Source organism: Lepus europaeus, chromosome 14 (genome assembly GCF_033115175.1).
Source record: "Lepus europaeus isolate LE1 chromosome 14, mLepTim1.pri, whole genome shotgun sequence".
Taxonomy (NCBI): Eukaryota; Metazoa; Chordata; class Mammalia; order Lagomorpha; family Leporidae; genus Lepus; species Lepus europaeus.
In genome coordinates this window covers 73943678-73966939 of record NC_084840.1, presented here as the reverse complement: position 1 = coordinate 73966939, position 23262 = coordinate 73943678, and the positions used below count along the sequence as shown (strand labels likewise).

General features: G+C 44.9%; 1 protein-coding gene across 1 annotated transcript in view; it reads left to right on the top strand.

Annotated features, from left to right (window-relative positions):
• The window catches only part of ITIH2 (inter-alpha-trypsin inhibitor heavy chain 2), a 42246-nt gene that overhangs the window by 13720 nt on the left and 5264 nt on the right, over nucleotides 1–23262 (top strand). The window contains exons 6-16 of the mRNA XM_062210946.1: nucleotides 232–394; nucleotides 4831–4938; nucleotides 5489–5617; nucleotides 6951–7067; nucleotides 11875–12043; nucleotides 12965–13090; nucleotides 14745–14926; nucleotides 15784–15969; nucleotides 16307–16446; nucleotides 18330–18499; nucleotides 20336–20473. Of these exons, the coding sequence (XP_062066930.1) occupies nucleotides 232–394; nucleotides 4831–4938; nucleotides 5489–5617; nucleotides 6951–7067; nucleotides 11875–12043; nucleotides 12965–13090; nucleotides 14745–14926; nucleotides 15784–15969; nucleotides 16307–16446; nucleotides 18330–18499; nucleotides 20336–20473 (1628 nt within the window). The remainder of the gene's footprint in view (nucleotides 1–231; nucleotides 395–4830; nucleotides 4939–5488; nucleotides 5618–6950; nucleotides 7068–11874; nucleotides 12044–12964; nucleotides 13091–14744; nucleotides 14927–15783; nucleotides 15970–16306; nucleotides 16447–18329; nucleotides 18500–20335; nucleotides 20474–23262) is intronic.

Sequence of the window (23262 nt, the reverse complement as noted above, 5' to 3'; positions counted from 1 at the left end):
TGCACGAAGCCCTGAAAGCAAAAGTTGAAGTTGGATGGGAGACTACAATTCTTGGGGAGATTAATTTAACCAGAGGTTACTCTTATTTCTATTGTACCTACTATTTATTTTCATGGACAAATAATCAGGTCTGATCATGCAGCCAAGACCAGATGCCCTCTGCGTAGATTCTGAGCCTTCCCACTCAGCTGTGCATCTGATGGCTAATTCACTGGGGACTCCCACCTTTAGGAGCAAGGCCCTTGACATGGAGAACTTCCAAACCGAGGTAAACGTCCTCCCTGGAGCAAAGGTGCAGTTCGAACTTCATTACCAGGAGGTGAAGTGGAGGAAGCTGGGGTCCTATGAGCACAGACTTCACCTAAAGCCTGGAAGGCTGGCCAAGCACTTGGAGGTGAGCATGGATTTGTACTTCCTCTGATGGTTCCTGTCCTCTGATTTATACTTGCTCTCCTTTCCACTTACCTAATTTCGTTCTCACAACATTCCCCCAGAGAGGGCAGTTAATATACTGATAAGAAACCTAAAGGCTTGGGAAGCTAAGTTTTCATGCTCTTTAGCTTAGGGTATGAACCAGGATGCTTTTTATTAATTTTGTCTTAACATGTGATACTTGTACACTTTTATGGGGTAGAGTGCAATATTTCAACACATATACCCAACAAAAAATTACCAAACAAGGCAATTGAACTTTCCATTTCCTTAGATTTTCTTTGTGTTTGGAGCCTACCAGCTCCTCTCTTCTAGTTCTTTATATAGAATATAATGCATTATCATGAACTATAGTTGCACCACTATTCTGCAGAATGTCAGACCTGGCTACCTTCACGCAATTGCATTTTGTTTCCCATTGTCAAATCCCCCCTCATTCCTCTTCCCTCCACACACATGTGATAAAGAATACACAGTATTTGTCTTTTTGTGTCTGGCTTATTTTGCTTACTTTTTTTAAAAAAAAAAGATTTATTTATTTATTTATTTGAAAGGCAGAGCTACAGAGAGGTAGAAGGAGAGAGAGAGACAGACAGACAGACAGACCCCGTCCATCCACTGGTTCACTCCCCAGATGGCCACAACGGCCAGAGCTGAGCCGATCCGAAGCCAGGAGCCAAGAGCTTCATCCAGGTCTCCCACACGGGTGCAGGAGCCTAAGGACCTGGGCCACCTTCTGCTGCTTTCCCAGGCATAGCAAAGAGCTGGATCAGAAGCTTCCATTTTTTTAAAGCTTCTTTTATTTATTTGAAAGACATAGTAGGGGGGGGAGATAGAGGGAGAGATATTTTATTCACTGGTTCACCCCCCAAATGGCTGCAATAGCCAGGGCTGGGCCAGGCCAAAGCAGGAATCACAAACTCCATCTGGGTCTGCCACATGGGTTGCAGACACCCAAGTATTTGAGCCGTCGTCCGCTGCCTTCCCAAGTGGATCAGCAGGGAGCTAGAGTGGAAGCAGAGCAGCCAGGACTCAAACCAGAATTCAGATATGGGGTTACTGCCAAGTGACAACTTAACACACTTTGCCACAACACTAGCCCCATGGTTTATTTTGCTTCTTTTGTCTTCACTATTTGTGGTGATTGTTGCCATGCAACTCTGCAACACAGTATGGTGCTCTGAAGAGCTTTAGGCTTGGAGCCAACCTCACTGCTTCCTTCCAGAATTCAGTTCCAGTTGAGCTCCTTGTTAGCTTTGGCCGTTTTCTGGAGGTGCCCTAGCAAGTGAGCACAGACACAGAAATATAGCCTCACTGCATCTGGAGGACATAAATCTGAACTCAAAGTGTCAGCGGAGCTGCGCTTCCTCTGTGGCTCTAGGGGAGCGATCTTTTCCTTGTTTCTTTTGGTGCCTGGCAGCTGCTGGCACTCCTTGATGTACTGGCCCCACATGAGTGATCATTCTGATCACTCCCTCCATGGTCACACTGCCTCCTCCTCTGAGCACCTCAAACCTCCCTTTGCCTTTCTCTCATGAGAACACTGGTCATTGCATTTAAGGCTCACCAGGTAGGACAGGATGTTCACAAGATGCTTCACTGAACTACATCTGCAAAGAAGACCTCTTTTCCAAATACGTTCACATTCACAGGTTCCAGATACTGGAGGTAAACATAGCTGAGGGGTGGTGGTGAGCACCATCCAATCCCCAACACTGCTCTTCAGGGACAAACTACCCTGGGTCTCACTTGTGAACACCACCCATACTTCCCTTCCTCAATTGTCAGTGAGATGAACTTTCAGAAATAATTGGCAAATAGCAGGAGTTCCACGAATGATAAGTTCATTGTCTTCTGCTGCCAATCTACACACCCCTACCTCATCACCTCAGTGCTTTTGGCAGTCACTTTGTATTCTATTTGACTTAAATACACCTTTGCTGTCATCTTCATTTCTTTCCTTTTTTTAAGATTTATTTATTTATTTGAAAGGCAGAGTTACAGAGATCCAGAGGCAGAGAGAGAGAGAGAGAGAGAGAGAGAGAGAGAGGTCTTCCATCCACTGGTTCACTCCCCAGGTGGCAGCAATAGCCGGGGCTGGGTGGATCCGAAGCCAGGAGCTTCTTCTGAATCTCCCACAGGGGTTCAGGGGCCCAAGTGCTTGGGCCATCTTCCACAGCTTTCCCAGGCCATAGCAGAGAGCTGGATCGGAAGAGGAGCAGCTGGACTAGAACCAGCGCCCATATGGGATGCTGGCGCTTCAGGCCAGGGCAGTAACTTGTTGCGCCACAGCACTGGCCCCAGGAATTCTTCATTTTTAAAATATGGCAGACAGGGTTTGGTATGTTGGAAAGTGTTAGGCCAAGAGGCAGGTTTCTTGACTTCTGGCCCAAAGTTGCCACAAACTTGGGATCTAGGCAGTAACTTAACTTAAATTAAATTAAATTAAGTAAAATTTCATTAAGATATATCTGGCCTTAATTTTGTCATCTTTGAAATAGAAAAATTGGAGCAGATGACCTGTAAGATAATTTCCAATTCCAACATTCTATGAAATGTATCAATTCCCAAAGAGATTCAATATTACCCAGAGATAAATTAAGGAGAAATATGAAACTATGAATATTTACCTAGTCTATATTCCTGAGGCTTCTTTTAGAAAGATTTATTTTATTTGAAAGACAGAGTTACAGAGAGATGCAGAGAGAGAGAAAGAGAGAGAGAGAGGTCTTCCATCTGCTGGTTCACTCCCCAGATGGCCACAATGACCAGAGCTGAGCCGATCCGAAGCCAGGAGCCAGGAGCCTCTTCTGGGTCTCCCACGTGGGTGCAGGGGCCCAAGCACTTGGGCCGTCCACTGCTTTCCCAGGCCATAGCAGAGAGCTGGATCAAAAGAGGAGCAGCCGGGACTAGAATCGGAGCCCATATGGGAAGCCAGTGCTTCAGGCCAGGGCTTTAACCCACTGCGCCACAGTGCCGGCCCCTCCAGAGGCTTTTAATCACCATCTGAAGGGCCCCCAAATTGGAACTACCTCCTCCCCCACAGAAACCAAGGAGAATAGGCTCTCTCTTAAAATCTTGTTGTGTCCAATGAAATGAGGGAACCTTTTATTCTGACTCTTGTAGTCCTTTGAGAAAGAGCAACAAATACTCAACAGATACTCAACAAATACTCAACAAATGACTCAAGGCCAGTGGGGGCTGGTCCTGACCTCCCAGCTGAACCAATTGTGGGGCTTCAAGCACATACTCCCCAAAATGTTCACTGTCCCAGCAGAGGGGGAGGGGAGTCTTACCAGATTTTACAGTCGTATCTGTGTCCAGTTGAACACGGGATTGCTAAAGGCTTCTGACCTCTAGGGAAAATTCTCCTTCTATCGCGAATCCTCTCACAGAGGAGTAAACCTTGTCCCGAGGCCCTGATACTCATTTATGGCTGGAATCTGTGGAAGAATGAAAGCCAAGGCCTCAGTTCTCTGCAGTTCCCCTGGGCTTTTTCCTTCAAGAGCTTCTCCACTATCTACCAGCAGTGGCTGGGTCAGATCCAGCAGGGAGACCTCTGGCCCATTTGCTTCTACTAGACAGTTCTTGCCAGCATGGGGAACTATAGTTGATCTTGTGGAGGTAGCAGAAATCTTGGAAGCAAGTCAACTTCACATCATCTTGTGCTGGGAGTGTAAGAACCAGGAAAGACAAGTTGCTCTGCTCAAACCAGGGCCATGATATTTTTCACAAATTTTTTAAAGAGAAGATGTAGGTCTGATTCAGGGCCTTCCAATAGGAAGATAGCTCATCACAGTTGCAAATGATCCTAAACGAGGAAGAGGCAGGGTGGAAAGGCATGTGTGTGTGCACTAGCTAATGACCTCACACTGAAATGGGTGTATCTCATGTGAAAAATAAACCCCAGGACAATATTGTGCATGAAACCTGAACACTAGTGCAACAATGCTATCTGAGAAGATGGTGCTGGAGATGATTGTTCAAAGTCAAGTCCTGTGTGCAAGGAATCAAGAGCTCAGGCTCTGAGCTTGAAGCCTGGCTCTGCCTTCATAACCTGAGTCAGTCCCTGCTTCTGCATCTGTAAAAGAAGTCATAACAAATACTAACCACAGCAAATAATAATAATAGTGATGATAGTGGTGGTGATGGTGGTGAGAATGAAATGGATTAATCCACGTGAAGCACAATACTGAAAATATGGCAAGCGTTGAAGAAGCAGTAGCTATGGCTATGGCTTTGCCAGGAGTCCTAGGGATTTGCCCCTATGGTCTGCTCAAAACAATAAGATACAGAAGGAGTAAAAAGATCCAACACAGGGAGGAATATGGTCTATTTTTGACAAATCTGCAGAGTAAAATCATTCAATGCTTTGTATAATTGTCTTCCCATCTCTAGGTAGACGTGTGGATAATTGAACCTCAAGGACTGAGATTTCTTCATGTTCCTGACACATTTGAAGGCCATTTTGATGGTGTTCCAGTCGTCTCAAAAGGACCCCAAAAGGTACCCTAACCACTGCGTGTTGCAAAGCATTGAAGTGGCCACTAGCTCCTAGGTTCCTTTCTCCTGCTGTGTGCTCTGGAGGGTAGAGGATGGTCTGGGCTTGAATGCAAGACTCTGTAGGAAGGAACACTGATTTCTAGTGAGAGCGCAGGGCCTTCCACAGGATACACACAAAATGGCATTCCCCATTTTAACCAGAGACTGTCTCTTTTGGAGCCTCATTCCCCTCAGTCATCCAATTGACCAGTAGCTAAAAGACAGCTTTGCTCTAATAAATGATAGATTTTTATTAATCACAGCAAAATATATTCATCTCTCTACTGCAGCAGCCAACACTAACCAGCTATGAATGCCTCTTGAAACCTTCCACAAACCTTTCCAGAGCTGGCAGATGCTACCCTGGCTCTGTCCCTTGCATCAGTAATGGATGGACCTACTAATGCTGACTGGACACAGAATGGCCATTGGGCAACACCTGTTTGCCTGAGCAGGTGCAGCTGCCAAGCCCTCACCTGGAAGGGGCAGATTCTAACATCACTGTTCTTCCCAGGCACATGTCTCCTTCAAGCCCACAGTGGCACAGCAGAGAAAGTGCTCCAACTGCTCGGAGACTGCGGTGGATGGCCAGCTGGTGGTGACGTATGACGTGAACAGAGAAGAGAAGGCGGGTGAACTTGAGGTGCGTGTAAACACACTGCAGTAGAACTACCACACTGTGGCTACAGAACTGGTCCTTGTTGCACAAACTCCCTCGCTTATACATAGTTTCCAACTGCTGGGGCAAGTGTTGAGGCTGCGGGGACGGGATTAAAACCATATTTCTCTAATATGTCACAAAATATTCTCTTTTCTGTCATTAAAAACTAAATAAAGGGTCTTTGGGTCTCATGCTTTTTTCCCAGATGAAAATTACAAAATGAGAATTTTGGCTAACCTCCCACAGTCCTTTGCACATAGATGATTCAAAAAAAAAAAATCACAAAGATTATGGGGCAAGGAGAAACACACAACCAAAGTCTAGAGAAAGGCCCAGAGGCAGTGGTGAATTCCATGGCCCAGGTTTATTGTGAACTGTCTTGAAAATTTCCCTCTCCCCTTTTGTCGCGTCTTCCCTGTGTCCTTGTGCTAAGGTAAGAGCCCTTAGGGCATGTCAAAGCCTGTGAGTCTGCCAGGACAGAAGGTGAAGTGTGTTGGAGGCCACAGCCACCTGCCCTGAGACTGGACACTAATGTCCCCACAGAAGCAACCAGCAGGCAATGGAAAGAAAATAAGGCAATCCAGTTGGTAGATGACAGAGTAACCAGAGCCCAGCTGGAGCTGCCTCCCGTTGACTTTGAGGAAAATCCCAGTTCTCTAAAATAGTACAGCGAGATCTTCCATGATCTGTCCTACTGATTCTCCACCCTGATTTCTTGAATTCAAGGGCCCCCTGGTGTTGAACTACTTATAAAGCCCCCAAGTATGCCATGTTCTCTCACAGTTGCACTGTCTGGAACTCTCCTCCCTCCTTCACCACCCTACCCAGTGCCCACAAAGTCCAAGCTCACCCTCAGGTCCTTTTTCTTAGGGAAGCTTCCCTCCATGGTGTTAGATGAGCCTCCATCAAGAGCATCTCAGAGCCCTTGGCTCTCCTAAGCATGACATGTACATTGTGCTGCAAGTGGCCCGCACTGCCCCACATCTTCTGCCAACCTGTGAGCTCCGTGAGGGCAGGGACTCTGCCCGGTTCACAGCTGGTTAGCAGAACGCTGGGGACAGACTGGTGATGAAGACAGTGTGAAGCAGAGTGGGGTGGGGTGGAATTCCCTGCTGAGCGAGAGAACCATAGGAGCTGGAGGAGAAGGGAGAGGCTGATGGGAGCCAGTGGCCACCGCTGTTCTCTTCTTTATGGGCAGCAAGACTCCTTCTTCTTCCATGCCTCACCCCTGCTCCTTTAGCCCCCAAGGCCCCTTGTCTCCTTGTCCCCTAAACACTGGCCATGATTTGACTCACAACCATGTTCGATATTTCAGGTATTTAATGGATATTTCGTCCACTTCTTTGCTCCTGACAACCTGGAACCAATTCCCAAGAACATCCTCTTTGTCATCGATGTTAGTGGTTCGATGTGGGGAGTTAAAATGAAGCAAGTAAGTACCCCCTTGCTGGCATTGATATGGGGATCCTCTCCAGAGAATGCAATCGCCCAGCCCCTCCTCCCCTCCTAGTGCTAGAACTTGGGGCTGAGCTTACTGAGTCAGAATGCGAACTCTTCCCAACACTTGATGGTATTTTATGTTCACAGGACGAATGCCCCAAATACTCCTGCTCATTCTTTCCTTGTCCACTCCCCTTAACTTCTCATCTCCCCTTTCCTACCTCCTCTTCCCCCTCTTCCTCTCTTTTCTATTCTGTATCCAGCATTTCTTTGCAAAACCATCTCAGAACACCCCTCTGAAAAATTTCCTCCCTGCATAACCTCTTTTCACTCTGATCACTCTTCTGCACTATATACTTATATTTTCAATTCTTCTGTGTAATATTTTTCTTTAATATCTTGCTACTGTTCACAGTAACTTTTAAATTTTCATATGGATATTATTTCTAATTATGTTGTAATTGCTTGAGGGTGGCTATCCTGTCTCATGGCTTCCAGTTTGGGGCTTCATGTAGTCTTACTGAGAAATGGGAAAGGTACAATTCCAGCAAATAAGGAAATGTCTTTAGTTACCCACTAATCCATCCATGTAACCAATTTGGATGAGTTCTCACTCAGTTGATGAGTTCTCACTTCACAACTGTTTTTGACCACCCACGTGTTCACTAGTGTTCTAGAATCTGTAAGGAATGCAAAAGAAGTCCATGTCCTTCATGGACCCCAGTACATGCATTTGTGCCCCAATACAGGGTTGCATAGCTGTTGTTGGCACTACTGACATTTTAGACTGGATCATTCTTTGTTGTGGGAGGGCTGTTCTGTGTCTTGTAGGATGGTTAACAACCGCCATGATCTACCCACAAGATGCCAGTGGTGCAATCTCCAAGGTCACAACAATCAAAGATGACTTCAGCTATTGCCCAGTATCCTTGGGGAAACTCATGGCCCTCAACTGCAAACGAATGCTCTAATACAGTGATTTTTTTCATCACTGTCTTCCTTCCATCATTCATTCATCCAACAAATATTTGTGAAATACCTCCTGTGTATCAGGAGATTAGTTTATAGGAACCAAAACAGACCAAAAGCATGAACAGAAAAGAAGAAAAATCATCCCTGCCCTCATAGAGTTTATAGAATGTAAATGGGGAGAAGAGGGGGTACAGGAGGAACAGAGAATAAATAGCACATGTGATAAATAAGCTTAAACATATGTCCAATGGTAGTGTTATCAAAAAAAAATTTTTTTAAGGAAAAAGTATAGGGACCGGTGCTGTGGCACAGTGGGTTAACGCCCTGGCCTGAAGAGCCAGCATCCCATATGGGTGCCGGTTCTAGTCCCAGCTGCTCCTCTTCTGATCCAACTCTCTGCTATGGCCTGGGAAGTAGAAGATGGCCCAAGTGCTTGGGCCTCTGGACCCACATGGGAGACCTGGAGGAAGCTCCTGGCTCCCGGCTTCAGATCGGCACAGCTCCGGCCATTGCAGCCATCTGGGATGTGGGCCAGCGGATGGAAGACCTCTCTCTCTGTCTCTACCTCTCTCTGTAACTCAGACTTTCAAATAAATAAAATAAATCTTTTAAAAAAAAAAAACAAAAAGTATAGACAGATGTTGTGGCTTAGCATTTGAGACACTCTGTGAGACTCACATCACATAACAGAGACCCTGGGTTCCAGTACGAGCTCTGCCTCTGATTCCAGTGTCCTGCTAATGTGCACCTTGGAAGGAAGCAGGTGATGGCGCAGGTAACTAGGTCCCTGCCACCCATGTGGGAGACCCAGAGTGAGTTCCAACTCTTGACTTTGGCCTGGCCTAGCTGTGGCGGTTGCAGGTCTTTGGAGGGTAAACCAGTAAGCAGAAGAGTCTCTGTCTCTCTCATCTCTCTCTGTATTTCAAATTTCAAATAAGTAATTAATAAATAAAAAACAATTTTTAAAAAAAGAGGGAGAAGTGTGTTAGGGATGAGAAGTGCCAGTTTCAGGGAAATGAAATTTTAAGTGAGTTTGTCAACTAAATAAGTGGTCTCATTGAAAAGACCCTTGAGGATGCCCTGAGAAGATGAGGGGAAGGTTGCCCAATATCTAGGGTAAGACTGCCAGAGGTAGAGGTAACACCCTGTGCAATGGTTCTAAGTGCATGAGACATGTGCAGAACAGAGAGAAAGCCAGGGGAGGAGACTAGTGGAAGATGAGGCTTGGGAAGTAAGGGGCAGGGCAGACCATGGAAAGCTTGCCAAGTCCCCATCAGAACTTTGACCTTTACTTAGAGATAAAGAGCTACAGGGGAGGCAGAGGCAACACATGGAGGAGTGACATGATCTGATGTGTACTGAACAGCCTCTCTAGCTGCTGTGCTGAGACCAGATTGGTGTGGAGGAAGGAGGGGCAGCAGGGAGATAGAGAGCGAGGGATCAAAACAGAGACAGAGAGAGATCTCCCATTCACTGGTTCACTCCTCAAATGCCCACAACAACCAGGACTGGATCAGGCCGAAGCCTGGAGACAAGAAACGGAAACTCAATCCATATGGGGTGGGGACTCGAGTACTTGAGCCATCACCTGTTGCCTCCCAGGGAACACATTAGAAGGAAGCTGGAATCAGGAGCAGAGATGGGACTTGAACCCTGGCACTCTGATAAGGGAGGCTGGGGTTGCAAGTGGCATTTGAACTGCCGCACCAAATGCCTGCCCTGGATACATTAAGTTGGAGATACTTATTAAACATCCAAGCAGACATGTCAAGGAGGGAGTGGATTATACAAGTCTGCTGTTCAGAAGTGAGATGTGGAGTCATCAGCATAGAGAGGAAATTTACAGCACTGAGAGTATGTGAGAATGCCAAGGAAGAGATGAAGAAGGAACCAAGACTGAACTATAGAGCACTCCAGGGTTAAGAATTTGTGGGGACTGGTGTTAAGAGAAGGAGGACTGGGGCCAGCACTGTGGCGCAGTGGGTTAACGCCCTGGCCTGAAGCACTGGCATCCCATATGGACACCAGTTCAAGACCTGGCTGCTCTCTGCTATGGCCTGGAAAAGCAGTAGAAAATGGCCCAAGTCCTTGGGCCCCTGCACCCGCGTGGGAGACCTGGAAGAAGCTCCTGGCTCCTGGCTTCGGATCGGCACAGCTCCGGCCTTTGGGGCCATCTGGGGAGTGAACCAGCAGATGGAAGACCTTTCCCTCTCTCTCTCTGTCTCTCTCTCTCTCTCTTTGCCTCTCCTCTCTCTGTGTAACTCTGACTTTCAAATAAATAAATCTTTTTAAAAGAAAAGAAAAGGAGGACTTAGAGTGCCCATGCCCCATGTCAGGTATCAGGCTTTGATACCAGGTTCTGTTCCTGACTCCAGCTTCCTGCTAGTGCAAGACCCTGGGAGGCAGTGATGCTGGCACCAAAATAAATCTAAAAAATTTATAGAGAAGAAGAAAAATCAACAGAAATAGTACAAAGCAACTCGTAAGAGGAGGAGAAGAACCCCTGGAAGAGGCAGGAAAGATGCAAATGATTAGTTCAAATGCTGGTGGTGGACTGAGTTTCACGAGAAATGAAAACAGTGCATTAGATTTTATGTCAAGGTCATTGGTGACCTTGACAAAGGCAGTTTCAGTAGTTATAAAAATGAAAACCTGAATGGAGTGGCTTTAAGAGAAACAGAAAGAGAAAATCTGGAGACAGTGTGATCAGACAATTCTTTCAAGGAATCTTACTGCAAAGGGAAGCTCAGAAATGGAGACAGTGGTTTAAATAAGATTTTTATTTTATTTTATTTTATTTTTTTTGACAGGCAGAGTGGACAGTGAGAGAGAGAGACAGAGAGAAAGGTCTTCCTTTTCCGTTGGTTCACCCTCCAATGGCCGCCGCAGTAGGCGCGCTGCGGCCGGCGCAGCGCGCTGATCCGATGGCAGGAGCCAGGTGCTTATCCTGGTCTCCCATGGGGTGCAGAGCCCAAACACTTGGGCCATCCTCCACTGCACTCCCTGGCCACAGCAGAGAGCTGGCCTGGAAGAGGGGCAACCGGGACAGAATCCGGTGTCCCGACCGGGACTAGAACCCGGTGTGCCGGCGCTGCAAGGCGGAGGATTAGCCTAGTGAGCCGCGGCGCCGGCCTAAATAAGATTTTTAAAGGGGTGAGAAATAACAATATTAGTTATGTTTATGGAAATGCACCCATAGAAGAGGGAAATTTAAGAGGCAAAAGAATTGCTAGAGCCATATTCTTCAGTAGATGAGAGGGGATGAAGTCTAGTTCACAATGCATGGTTTTACATTTGGTAAAAATATTGCTGGTTTCTCCGTATTACTAGGCAGGAAGGAAAACTATACAAGGACAAACATTGGCAGCTGGAAGTTTATGGTGGTGGGAGTCAGAGGAAATTTTCTTCTGATTCCTTTGGTTTCTCTATGGAGATCATCAGTTGCGATACCTGAGGTAGGAGATTTTGGTGGTTTAAAGAGAAAGAAGATGAGAAAGAATTTAAAGAGAGGGTGAATAGACTTGAGAGACATATTTGATTTTCAGGCACCACAAGTAAGCTCCTGAAGTTTGTGATTCTTAACTTTAACTAAGACCAGGCAAGCCTCTTGTGCATAACAAAATATACAGTAAAAGCTTAAGTCCAAAGAAGCCAACGATACATGTCCAGAACACACAAGGGAGGGTCTAAGGCATTTTCCAGGGGAAGTCTATATTGAGTCAGTGTTTGTAAGATGGTGAGGATCAATGATCAGTCTTGCTAGTTTCGTTGTAAGCTTAGAGTTTATGTAATGAGACCCCTCTCCCCTTCACTCTCTTTTGAAATAGACTGTGGAAGCAATGAAGACCATTTTGGATGACTTAAGAGCAGAAGACCATTTCTCTGTGGTTGACTTCAACCACAACATCCGAACCTGGAGAAATGACTTAGTTTCAGCCTCTAAAACACAGATTGCAGATGCCAAGAGGTACATTGAGAAAATCCAGCCCAGTGGAGGTGAGTGGTATTGGCCTAAAGCCCAATAAGAAACTTCTATATGGATCAAATCTTGGTCCACTTAAGGAAGCATCCTTAAGAAAGATTACTCTCTACCACAGGGGTCTTTGCCCAGCCTGCAATGGTCTATCTTAAATAATACACTTACCAGCAAATGCTGAATGCTAAGTTGGTAGTGAAAGTACATGTAATTCAGACTACACATGTTTTTAACCAATCCAACCTTTCACAGAAAAGTGTTCAGTAAATGGCACTACCCTTCCTTATCATCTGCATAGCACAAAATGTGACTGTCTTCAGAGTATCTCAGCAAAGTTGATTGAGGACCTTTAAGTTGGGTGTTTAACAAAACAAACAGCTGATGCTTTGAGAGAGCTGATTCATCTCTAAAAGGCTAGTTTACCTAGTTTATGCACAGTGAATATTTTTACTGCACAGGAAGATCTGGACCAGGATAAGCATAATTTATGTCACCAGGAAAGCAATCAAAGATTTTTTAATTAAAAAAAATATTAAGAGACTGACAGAGATCGCCCATGCTCTGGTTCACTCCCCCAAATGTCTGAAAGAGCTGAAACCGGACCAAGATAAAACCAGGGTCCAGGAATTCAATTCAGATTTCCCCCAAAGGACGCAAGGATCTAGGCTCTTGAGCCATTACATGATGGCTCCTAGGGTGCACATCAACGGGAAGCTGGAGTGGAGAGAGGAGCTGAGACCTGAGCGCGGGCATTCTGATACGGGATGTGTACATCACAAACAGCAGCTTAACCACTGCACCAAGTGCTGTCCCTCAAATGCTTTTATATTGAATAAATTATACATAAGTTGCCACCAGACAGATGAATCTGATTCCAAGATGCAATGTTTGTGTGTACAGAAAGAAAGCATATGCAACCGCACACTGTATTCCTTCAACAGGCACAAACATCAACGAAGCACTCCTGCGGGCCATCTTTATTTTGAATGAAGCCAATAACATGGGACTACTGGATCCCAACTCTGTCTCTCTGATCATTTTAGTGTCGGATGGAGATCCAACCGTAGGCAAGTATTGCTTCCATTTTCTCTAGGCGAACATTTTCAATGTTGTGTCTTACGAACGGCATTTGCTTAATGGAAACTTCAATGGCATCTGCCCGAGTTTCTGTAACATTTTATGCCTATGCTTCCTAAAAGACTTCTGACCCTGAAGTACTAGCCTCCCTCCCCAATCCTCAGATACCTTCAGAACTGCTCCTTTTAAAAAAATTATTTATTTAAAAGTTACAATTACAGAGAGATCTTCCATATGTTGATTCACTACCCAAGTGGCCACAACACCCAAGGCTTCTTCCAGGTCTCCCAAGAAGGTGCAGGAACCCAAGCACTTGGGCCATCTTGAACTATTTTCCCAGACCACTAATGGGAAACTGGATTGGAAGTGGAGCAGCCAGGACTCGAACCAGCACCCATAGGGGACGCCAGCATACCAGGTGGCAATTAGCCTACTATGCCACAACATTGGCCCCTGGAGATGCTCTTCACTGCCTCCATTTCACCCTCAAATATGAAGACATTGAAGTTTGAAGTGTACTGGCATGCTGTGAGGATCGCTGGTATACACTTGTGAAATACACTGATTTCCTCAATGGGAGGTGTATGAAGGTTTGGGGGTTGTGAACGATGGGTATTTCTCCCAGTAGTACTTCTGGAGGCCGCAGTAGTATCTTATCTCTTATTCTCCACCTTGCCCCCAGCTGCAGCTAGAGAAGTGACAGCTCTCAGATACCATCTAACCAAATCATTTTTCTTCTCCACAAAATGGTGTCTACATCTCCCTACTCTATTCTCTATTCTTATGTGCATTGTGTCTTTACACTGATAAATGTAAGTAACGATGAATGTGAGGTTATGTTGCCTGAGTGTGTTGTCAGGTAGGCCAGCACTGTATCCAACCCATGCCTGACTTGGCTAAACAGGACAAAATCAGATGTGACAGTAATAATGGCATTGTCTTTGAGAAAGACAATGAGAAAATAATTTCATTAACAGTGAGACTAGAATAGAAGTTATCATGTACTTATCATAGACTCAGTGTTTTCTTCCTTCAGATCCGTTTACTTTTAAAATTCAAATTTTGAATAAAATCAGAAGGAACAAAGAAAAAATTGGCAAAAACAATTAAATCTGTTTCTTACTTCTGTCCCCCATCTGCCTGGTTCCTGTCTTGGAGTCAGTCACTGATTCCATGTATGAATATCCTATTTGTATATACAAAATATATGCATATTTGCACACATATCTATATCTATGTACACACATACATATTTGCATGTATGTATATAAATACATTCCACATACGCCAATATTTATTTTCCTATGGAAAAAAATGTGTTTTTGAGAATATTTGCTATAAATGCATGAAGAGACACTATGTTCTTTTTAATAATGGCATAGTATCTCTCTATTTATAATATAACAATTTTGCCAACCTTCCTTATTGGTGAACACTGCTATTCCCAAATTGTGTTGCTATGCACCACTGCCTACACTTCATTTTCAACATGTATGAGTGTGCCTGTAAAAAAAATTTGTAGGAGTTGAATTACTGAATCAAATAGTAAGTGCATTTTTAATTTTGACAAATTTTGCTTAACCGTCCTCCTTGGATTTTTCAAAAATAACTCATTCCTTTTCTATCTGTCATCATCAATTTCAGGTGAACTAAAATTGTCAAAAATTCAGAAGAATGTGAAGCAGAACATACAAGACAATGTATCTTTGTTCAGTCTGGGCATAGGATTTGATGTTGATTATGACTTTTTGAAGAGACTATCCAATGAAAACCGTGGAATTGCTCAAAGGATTTATGGAAACCAGGACACATCTTCCCAGCTCAAGGTAACTTTTTCTTCTGTTCTTTTTTTAAAAAAATTCACTCAAAATCATCCAACTACGTGTATTTGGTGTCTGAAAAGTATGGACAAATTTAACTCAAAATTGTCATTATTTCAGCCATGTTCTGTCACAAGGATCAAGGGTGCATTGGCTCCCTTTCTTGCCCATTACCCTCTGCTGTAGTGTATTTCTGCACAGTGACATGTGAGGTGGTTGAGCGATGAGGATGCACTTCCCCACCCATTCAACAAGGTCTGCTGAAGCACCATCAAAGCTTCTGTGCCCATGAGTCCCACTGAGAAACTGGTGTTCTTTAACTCCTTGCCCACCTGTTTCCCCTTTGAAGTGCACGGGCATCTAGGACATCAATTTCTTTATCATGTAAAACAGATCATCCTGTGGCCTACACACTTCCTTAAATATAAGATACAAAATTCCTGTTTATTTTGATGAAATGGACATGAAAACAGGGTAGGAAAACAACATACTTTCCCTGCCCTCTATTGGCATCAGGCACCATATTTAAACTTGGTCACCAGGAAGGGATAAGATTCTACTATGCAGACCACCAACCCAGCTGGCTTTTATTATTATGAACACCCATGAGTTTTTCATACTGATCATAAGAGAAAGAGGGAAAAAATTCTGGGCTTTAAATCAGGGGCAATGTTAAGTGTTTGTCTTCTCCATGTCTCACTTTTTTCATCTAACATTAATGAATATTTTCCCTTGTCCCGGAGATCTCATGACAATAAACTTTGAGATATCTGCTAAACATATGAAGAATCTCAGAAAAAAAATGCTTTAGACCTACAAATCAATAATGATTTTTCTCTCTCTCTCTCTTTAATTACTTGTAGAAATTCTACAACCAAGTCTCGACTCCATTGCTCCGGAATGTTCAGTTCAACTATCCCCATACATCAGTAACAGACGTCACTCAAAACAGTTTCCACAATTACTTTGGAGGTTCAGAGATCGTGGTGGCAGGAAAATTTGACCCTGATAAGTTGAAGCAAATACAAAGCATTATCACGGCAACTTCGGTACTTCTGCTTGTTGATTTATTCTGAAAATGCTAACTGTTCTCCCTGTGTACAGTCTGTCTTTTATGTTAGCAGGTTAATATTCTGCACTCCCAGAGAATTAATAATGAAATAAAAGGCATGGGGATATCTCTGCCATCCTCCTAACTATTCCAGAAATCCTTACCTTTCACCCAGCCCTAATCCCCATCTCCATTTGTGTGTGTGTGTCTGTGTGTGTGTTCCTTTAAAGTGCATACCTCTCTTGCTTGCTCAAAGCAGACACTAGAGATGTGAACTGATTAACTGTACTTCTGCTCCGCCCTGGTGAATTCTAACTGAACCTTCCATTGTCCAGGCAAACACGGAGTTAGTCTTGGAAACCCTGGCCCAGATGGATGACTTGGAGGAATTTCTATCCAAAGACAAGCACGCAGATCCTGATTTCACCAAGAAATTATGGGCCTACCTAACAATCAACCAGCTGTTAGCTGAGCGGTAAGAAGAGTGTGCACATCACCAGTAAGACTCACACCAGTCTGTAAGACTGAATTGCTCACTCTGAGTGTTTGAAGTCAGACACAGAAGGAGTTTAGAATGAAGAAAGACAGCAAATTAACAATACAGGATTTGTATTATTAACTTCCACTGATGCTAGCACTTCAAATAAAGTTGGGTTCAGTCTTTTTTTTAAGATTTATTTATTTATCTTAAAGGCAGAGTACAGAGAGAGAGAGAAAGAGAAAGAGAGAGGTCTTCCATCCGCTGGTCCACTCCCCAAATGACTGCAATGGCTGGAGCTGGGCTGATCAGAAGCCAGGAGCTAGGAGCTTCTTGAGGGTCTCCCACATGGGTGCAGAGGCCAGAGGGCTTGGACCATCTTCTACTGCTTTCTCAGGCCAGTAGCAGAGAGCTGGATTGGAAGCAGAATAGCCAGGACTCAAACTGGCACCCATATGGGATGCTGGCACTGTGGGCAGTGGCTTTGTCCATTATGCCACAACGCTGACCCTGGGTTCACTCTTTGTTGTAACTGAGGTATAAAATACATGCTCAAAGTATACCAAGTGTACAATTTCATGAGTTTTTGTGTATGTCACCCATGTGACCATCGCCCTGATCCAGATGTAAAAATACTCAACATGCATCCCCCCACCCTCCAGTGGAAACCACTATCCCACATCTGTTACAATCCATGAGTTTTGTCTACAAAAGAAAAAAAAGAAAAGCTCATGCAATAGTAGGGTTGTTTTATTTCCTGGCTTCTTCCATTCAGTAGAATGCCTGTGAGGTTCATTCATGTTCTTGGGTGTACCAGCAGTCGATGTGCATTTACTCTCAAGGACAGGTTATTGTCCAAAGAGAAGTGTTATGATTATGCAATTGCGGTATCACCCAAGGCAAGGCTTCCTAATGCTTGTGCATGTCACCTCCGTCTTCTCAGCCAAATTATATCTGGACTTTCCAGACATAATAAACTCATCTCCCTAGAGCACCTGCATCAGAACTCTGTGGGACTGTTGGACAAAAGTCACTATTGCAGAGCCCTGTTCCACCTTATCGATCAGAATCTCAGGAGACAGAACAAGGTCATCTGAATTAGGTTGGGAAGATGCAATATGATCGTGTACTTGGACTCACAGAGAAAATCCCTAATGTGGATAAGATGATAAAAAAAAAAAATACGCAAAACGGAGCTGTGACTTTCAAGTAACTGAGGAAACTCCCTGCCCTTGGACAGAAGCGCACTGGGTGTATTTAAATGCATAGAGTAAATTGCTGCAGTTCAATATTGATTTAAAAAATAACAGTCCAGGTCAAAAAAAAAAAATCAGTGGTTGCTGGAGGGTTGTGAGGGTGAGATGGGGATGAAGAGATGCAGCCAGGAGGATTTCTAGGGCAGTGACACTATTCTGTCTATAACTACGATGATGGGTGCAGTCATAATGAACTTATCCAAAGCATGGACCACGCAGCACTAATAGAGAGTCCTAACATGAGCTATGGATTTTGGGTAATTATGTGTTAACGATTGTAGCAAAAGTCCCACTGTGGTATAGGATGGCACTGGAGGAGGAGGCTGGATCTATGTGGGACCAGGGGGAATATGGAAAAATATCTTGGTGTCTTCTGCTCAATTTAGTAGTGAACTTCAAACTGCCCTAAAAAAATAAAGACTTCTAAAAACAGCAACAACGCTTGGGACTGCATAGCTAGATAAAAGACTAAGCTTCAAGAAGCCAGGGTGTTTTGCTCTTACCTCATGTCCTTCATCCTGCCCAAGTGGACAGCAGAAGTTGGGAGACGGGGGAGGATTGTGGGATTTGAGTCCACCTTTCCAAATGGTGACATTCTTTAATGCCTCTGTTTCCTGAACACAGAAGCCTGGCTCCTACAGCTGCTACCAAAAGGAGAATTACAAAAACCATCCTGCAGATGTCTCTCGAACATCACATTGTGACGCCACTCACCTCGATGGTGATTGAGAACGATGCCGGGGATGAGCGCATGCTGGCCGATTCCCCTCCGCAGGACCATTCTTGCTGTGCAGGTCTGTGTTTCTTAGCTTAAAAAAAAAAGAACAAGACAGGAAAAAAAAAACTGGAATGCAGAGAGACAAAGACAGAAAGCTCCCATCTGTTGGCTGAGTCCACCAATGTCTATAAAAACTGGGAATGGGCAGGTCAAAGCCAGGAGCTGGGAACTCCATCCAGGTTTCCTACATGGGTAATGGGACCCAAGTACTTGAGTACTTACCTGCCGCCTCCCATGGTGCTCACTGTTAGGAAGCTGGAAACAGGAAGGGAGCTAGAACTCAAACCAGGCACTCCAACATGGGATACGGGTGTTCCAAGCACTGTCTTAATCTCTACACCAAATACCAGTCTTCTCTACACTCATTTTTTGAAATCAACAGTTAAAATTTTTCATCTTGTTTAAACAGTTGCAACAAATATATTTGTGGTACACGGTAAATATTGATCTTTTAAAATAAGCAGTGACATCAGTTTTAATTATATCAAGTGAAATAGAATGCAGAGCTTGGTACTTGCCAACACCTGCTAAAAAAAAATTCTATTTTTTTAAAAGATTTATTTATTTATTTGAAAGTCAGAGTTACACACAGAGAGAAGAAAAGGCAGAGAGAAAGAGAGAGAGGTCTTCCATCCACTGGTCCAATCCCCAACTGGCAGCAATGGCTGGAGCTGTGCGGATCTGAAGGCAGGAGCCAGGAGCTTCTTCTGGGTCTCCCATGCAGGTGCAGGGGCCCAAGGACTTGGGCCATCTTCTACCACTTTCCCAGGCCATAGCAGAGAGCTAGATCAGAAGTAGAGCAACCAGGACTTGAACCGGTGCCCATGTGGGATGCTGGCACTGCAGGCGGCGGCTTTACCTGCTATGCCACAGCACCGACCCCAAAAAACTATTTTAATTATTGGAAATGTTATATTGTTTTCTTTTTCTAGTTGAACTTGTATTTCCATTTCATTTTCCTGACAGAACTATACCACAACCTAATATATTTTTACATATGAAAGTCTTTTATTGATCACCCTATTTCTCTGCTGGAAAGATATATTTACAAATTTTAATTTAAACATTTTTAAATCTTAAAATTATAATCATAAGAGTTTCTAATTATCAAAATTTTCATCTAGATCAGCTTTTTTTTTAAGGATTTATTTATTTATTTGAGAGGCAGAGTTACAGATAGAGAGAAAGAGAGACAGAGGGAGAGGTCTTCCATCCACTGGTTCACTCCCCAAATATCTGCAATGGCTGGAGCTGAGCCAATTGATCCAAAGCCAAGAGCCAGGAGCTTCTTCCAGGTCTCCCACATAGGTGCAGGGAGCCCAAGCACTTCGGCTGCTTTTCCTAGGTCAACAGCAGGGAGCTAGATCGGAAGTGGAGCAGCCAGGACTGGAACCAGCGTCCATATCGGATGCCAGCACTGCAGGAGGCAGCTTTACCTGCCCTGGAACTCTGCTTTCTGACATCCCAATTGCAATAGGCTGGAGCGTTTTTTGTGAAGGACAGACAGACTGAGCAACAAACCTTTTGTGGGCGGGCAGCATAAAATCTCTCACCAGCAAGGACCTCTTTGGGCAACTGAACTGCCGTGGTTGTGTGCTGAGTTCCAGGAAGCTGCCTCGAGGGATCTAGGACCACTGCTGGACGTTGTCACCCTGGCCGGTGTGGTCGGCATAAGGCCCTGGCCCAGCTCTGCAGAGGGGTCCCTCCCCTGTAGACCCTCACTTAGGTAAAAACAGGAGGAGGAAACCTTGCTTGAGAACTGGAGACTGTATACAACAGATTCTTGCGATTCTGACCAACTTCCTGGGAAAAGTAAACCTGGAAACTAACAGATGCGGGTGTTTCTACACAGGTGCCCTGTATTACGGTGAAAAAGTTCCTTCGAATGGGATCCCTTCTTGGGCCAACGCTGCCCCGACACCAGTGGTCCCCATGCGTTTGGCCGGAGCTCCGGTGCTGGAGTCCACGCCCCCTCCACATGTGATGAGAGGTAAAAAACAAAAACAAAAAAAACCTCCAGTGCAGCTTCTGCCTCCTACACAAATCAGAATCCTGGGCAGCATTTAAGTGCATTAAGAAAATATAAGTGTGTACTGGGAAAACAGGTGACTTTTTTTTTTTTCAGATTTATTTTATTTATTTGAAAGACAGAGTTACAGAGAGAGGTAGAGACAGAGAGAGAGGTCTTCCATCCGCTGGTTCACTCCCCAGATGGCCGCAACGGCCAGAGCTGCGCCAATCTGAAGCCAGGAGCCAGGAGCCTCCTCCAGGTCTCCCACGTGGGTGCAGGGGCCCAAGGACTTGGGCCATCTTCTACTGCTTTCCCAGGGCATAGCAGGGAGCTGGATCAGAAGAGGAGCAGCCGGGTCTCAAACCGGCACCCATATGGGATGCCGGCACTTCAGGCCAGGGCTTTAACCTGCTGCACCACAGTGCTGGCCCCAACAGGTGACTTTTAACAAGCATCATTGCCTTCCAGTGAAAGAAGAAAGCTCCACGCATTAGCCTGCTGGAGCTGCCATAGCAAAGCGCCACAGACTTGGAGCGGGAGTCGGGGGTGGGGCTTGAAAAACAGGCATTTCTTTCTCACTGCTCTGGAGACTGGAAATCCAAGATCAAGTCTGAGCCAGGTAGGATTTATTCCAAGGCCTCCCGGCTTGACTTGCAGACAGCTGCCACCTACCTGGATGCGCACACGGCCTCTTCTTTTGACGTGCTCATGGGGAAAGAGAGTGGAAGGAGAGAGGGCCCTAATTTATCATGACAGCTTCATTCTCATGACCAACCACATCTAAACTAAAGGACTCCCCAAGGGCCCCACTCCAAACACCAACATGCAGAGAGCCAGGGCCTCAGCGTATGAGTTTGGAGGGATGGGCAATTTGGGTTATATCACTGCATTTCCAGCTGTATGAGAGAAACCCTCTGAAATGGAGGGGGGTAGTTGGGGTAGTAGTGGAAAGAATATTCTTTTAAGTTCCTTAACGTTTCTGTTCTCACTTCCTTCATACTGAAACTAGGCATAATCCTATTTATACACATATTGATAGCTAATAGCCAATGAAATGCAAGACCATGTCTAAAGAGCTGGCAAATAATAGTTGCTAAGAAAGGGAGCTATTATTAAAGATGAGGAGCTACACATTTTAAGATCAAAATGCATTACAGTCGTTTCCTATATGAACATGTTATTTTGCAGGATTTTTTTTCTATTGCTGCCGTATAAAAGTCCTAGTTTTGCTCCGTCACAATCTGTCTACAAATGGTTTCAGTGGGAAGCAGGGGTAGTGGGTGTATCACCTCAAATTCAGTGAAATGTGTTATTTTTCAAATATTTATTTATTTCCATTTTTATTTGAAAAGCAAAGAATCAGAGAGACAAACAGAAAGACCTGCCATCTACTGGTTCACTCCCCCAATGCCCACCTGAGCCTCACCTGCTACCTCCCAGGGGTATGCAGTAGCAAGCAATCTGGACTGGAACAGAGAAATCAGGACTTGAACCAGGCACTCCTACGGGATGTGGGCACCCTAAGCCCGCTACCTACCACACTGTGCCACAATGCCCGCCCCAAGTGCAATGTATTTCTTTGTGTGAGTTTTGCCTCCTCGGCTTTCCTGTGCAGTTGTAGATTGCTTTGCCCTCCTCTTGTCAATCTCACTGGCCTCTTTTCTGTCAAGCAGTGAGACAGAGGAGCCACCTAAGTGGGAGAGACAGCATCCATCCACACCCCAGCTCCTCCGGTGCTGCCTTCATCCAGAGATGACAGCTGCCTGGCAATTGGCTAGCCCTGTGGAGGGGGGAAAAAAAAAAACCTATGCACACTTACCTCTCCCTTCTTGTTATTGGGACTGAGTCAGTTTCAACAGTCAAAGAGAGAGCATGTCCCTCCCCCTTTAGAAAGGTCAGAAGCTGAGCTGCACTTGAGTTTTTGAAATGTAAATAGAAAAGAAGCTCTCGTGATCTCCCATGGATACAAGCCATGGTTTTAGTCTTTTTCTACTTTCTTCAAGAACATGTCCTCTGGCTGCATTTACTTTCTTTTTTTTTTTTTTTAAGATTTATTTATTTATTTGAAAGTGAGAGTTACACAGAGAGAGGAGAGGCAGAGAAAGAGAGAGGTCTTCCATCCTATGGTTCACTCCCCAATTGGCCGCAATGGCCGGAGCTGTGCCGATCCGAAGCCAGGAGCTCCTTCCAGGTCTCCCATGTGGGTGCAGAGGCCCAAGAACTTGGGCCATCTTCCACTGCTTTCCCAGGCCATTGCAGAGAGCTGGATCAGAAGTGGAGAAGCCGGGTCTCGAACCCGGCGCCCATACGGGATGCCAGCGCATTAACCTGCTGTGCCATAGCGCTGGCCCCTGCATTTACTTTCTAAACAAACTATCCAGTGTTCTGCCTCCATACTGTTCTTGTTCTGTCTACATAGAATACAATCTCTTTTATCTTTTGTCTCTCTTCTCCTACTTTCAAGACTTAGTTCAAAGCCAAACCCCTCATACAGCCTTGCTGGGTTTGCCCAAGGGGGAAGCTAGCCAACTCTCCTTAATCTCACAGTATTTCACTTTGGCCATTATTGCACCATTGGCATCATTCAACCTTACACTAGTGGTTGTGTCTGCCTTTTTGACTGTGCAGATCATGACTTCCTTTATACCTGCACCAAACGTTGCCTAAGTTGGTGTTTCGCACATAGGTTTTTATCCCCTCACCAAATATCTGTTAAATGGTTAAATGGGAGAGGATGTTGGGCAGGGGGAGGGAGTAGGAATGATCCC